The following is a 2,261-nucleotide window of genomic DNA, read 5'->3' as shown; positions in this document are numbered from 1 at the left end:
ACACACACACACACACACACACACACACACATATATATATATATATATATATGTATGTATATATATATATATATATATATATATATATGTGTATATGTATATATATTCATATATGTATATATATTCATATACATATATTATGTGGTTGTATATAAGCGTGTGTGTTTTCGAGTGAGTGTGTTAATAAATACATAAAACGAAATCTTACAAACAATAATTTAGTATTTTTTTAATTATGCAATCTAACCAAATACACAGAATGTCACTAAAATTTGCTTTCTCGTTCCCAAACTTGAAACGTATTCTCTGAGTTCAAAGATAGAGAACAGTTTAACAAGAAAACTACCCTAGCGCCCACGCAACGCATTAATACGCCATATACAGATCAGTGGTGCAACGAAGTTGGAATACTTACATGACTGTGATATAAGGATAGAGTCATTACAACATCAATTTTAAAGACCAAACGACTAGATTGGAATGTAGAAACAGATATAGTCTCGCCAACTAACAACAAACTCACTTAATACAGACGTCAAAAATAATATTCCTTTTTTTTCTTTCAGGTCACTATCCTGTAAGCAAGACGTATTCGTAAGGTCTGAGTTTTTGTGACACGAAATCAGAAAGAAAGAAATGAAGAAATAAATATTTCCTTATAATACACATTTTGTTCTTATATTAGATTTGTTTCCGTAAATGTGTTCGAATGTTGTTTGAATACTGCTTTGGGCATGGGGCGGACGGGGACACACAGACATTGGCATAAAGTTTGACTTCTTTCTGCAATTCAAATAGGATATTTTTTCGGCGAACATCGTTTCAGAGATACGTATGTTCTCTTCAGCATTTTGCTTATAAACGCAACCAGCTGAAATACTGCCCTCCGTGTGGAATATCACTGTCTTTGTTATTTCATACATTTCATACCCAATTTGAGTAATATTTCTGATACATTAAGTCTAACTTTTATTTGTATTTTTTTATTCCTGGAATAGTACATTCAAACTTTCATTATTTTATTACAGTTTTATTGAATATCTTTCAAAGACATTGAAGTGTAATCTATCCTCTATGTGGTAGTTATTATGACAGAAATATCATGGAAGCACGTGGGTATATTCTAAGGACTATAACATACAGACAGCCATACAAAAACATTCACTTTTGATTCTGTTTCCAAATAATGGCCGGTTCGCATGTGATTTCAGATTTTCAAAAGCACACGTAATCGACTGATATCCAGATTACATGAAATCACTTTTATATTAAGAAGGAGCAATTATTATCTCCTCATATCCTTCTAAAAATCTTCGTCGCAATTGTGGTAAATAATGCGTGTTCTCTGCGCTTGAATGTCAATTAAGTAACGTATATAAAGATGAGAATGAGTTTTGAGAGTCAAATTGGCTGGTTTGAACGCATGAGTAACATTTTTTGCATAATAGTTGTGCTTGAATATTTCTCGTTTTGATATAGATATATTTCATTTATATTTAGAGCGTACAATTATTAATTTTATTCACAGTGCCTGTGCGTATAGGGCAGGAATGATTGTGCTGCAAGAAAAGCCAATAGTATTACCTGGTATAAAAAATAAAGGTACTGAATCGATTTATTCGACTAAAAGTTCTTACAGGTGGTGCCCCAGCAAGGCTTCAAACTAATGACTGAATTAAGTAAAAGAACGTTTATTTGTAAGACGGAATAGTCTATTGGAATAACCTATTTAAGTCTATTTAAGTCTACAGATCTACTTAAAACACTGCAATTTGTGATCTACATCGTTAAAATGCCACATTAATACAACAACATAAAAAAATCATATCATAAAAATTAGATTTTGTTTAGGTGTAAACATCTGTCACCTTGGCCAGAAAATGTAAGATAAGCTTTAATGTAAAAGAAATTACAAGACTAGACGTTCGGATTAACACTAATATCCATGATGAAAACACTTATATTAATATCTATTCTCTTTGCAGGTAGGCTGCTGTCTGTTACGTATTGTCCATATCTATAAAATTCATATTCATAATGCATGGGCTGAATATGTTTCTGCGATTTGGTGAAAGCAATATTCTCTTGTCAGTCTTTGATCCTGTCACACTGTATCGCCTACACTCTGCATACATACATACATACATACATACATACATACATACATACAAACATACATACATACATATATATTATCAGAAATAATTAAGATTCACTTGAATTAGGTACTTATGTTGAAGCACCTAGTCAGCCCGGTATTA

General features: G+C 31.8%; 2 protein-coding genes and 1 long non-coding RNA gene across 5 annotated transcripts in view; 2 read left to right on the top strand and 1 right to left on the bottom strand.

Moving 5' to 3' along the window:
• LOC128249788 (uncharacterized) overlaps window positions 1–666 on the top strand; it is a 4,978-nt gene extending 4,312 nt beyond the window's left edge. Inside the window, exon 5 of the mRNA XM_052974288.1 lies at window positions 567–666. The gene's annotated coding sequence lies outside the window, so the exon portion shown is untranslated. The remainder of the gene's footprint in view (window positions 1–566) is intronic.
• The window catches only part of LOC128249792 (uncharacterized), a 32,124-nt gene that overhangs the window by 21,374 nt on the left and 8,489 nt on the right, over window positions 1–2,261 (bottom strand). The gene's annotated exons all lie outside the window — the stretch shown is intronic.
• LOC128249789 (uncharacterized) overlaps window positions 1,714–2,261 on the top strand; it is a 3,539-nt gene continuing 2,991 nt past the window's right edge. Inside the window, exon 1 of the mRNA XM_052974289.1 lies at window positions 1,714–1,985. Within this exon, the coding sequence (XP_052830249.1) occupies window positions 1,946–1,985 (40 nt within the window). The 5' untranslated portion in view covers window positions 1,714–1,945. The remainder of the gene's footprint in view (window positions 1,986–2,261) is intronic.

Source organism: Octopus bimaculoides, chromosome 18 (genome assembly GCF_001194135.2).
Source record: "Octopus bimaculoides isolate UCB-OBI-ISO-001 chromosome 18, ASM119413v2, whole genome shotgun sequence".
Taxonomy (NCBI): domain Eukaryota; kingdom Metazoa; phylum Mollusca; class Cephalopoda; order Octopoda; family Octopodidae; genus Octopus; species Octopus bimaculoides.
Note: the sequence above shows the minus strand (reverse complement) of the source record. Positions and strands in the feature narration are given on the sequence as shown.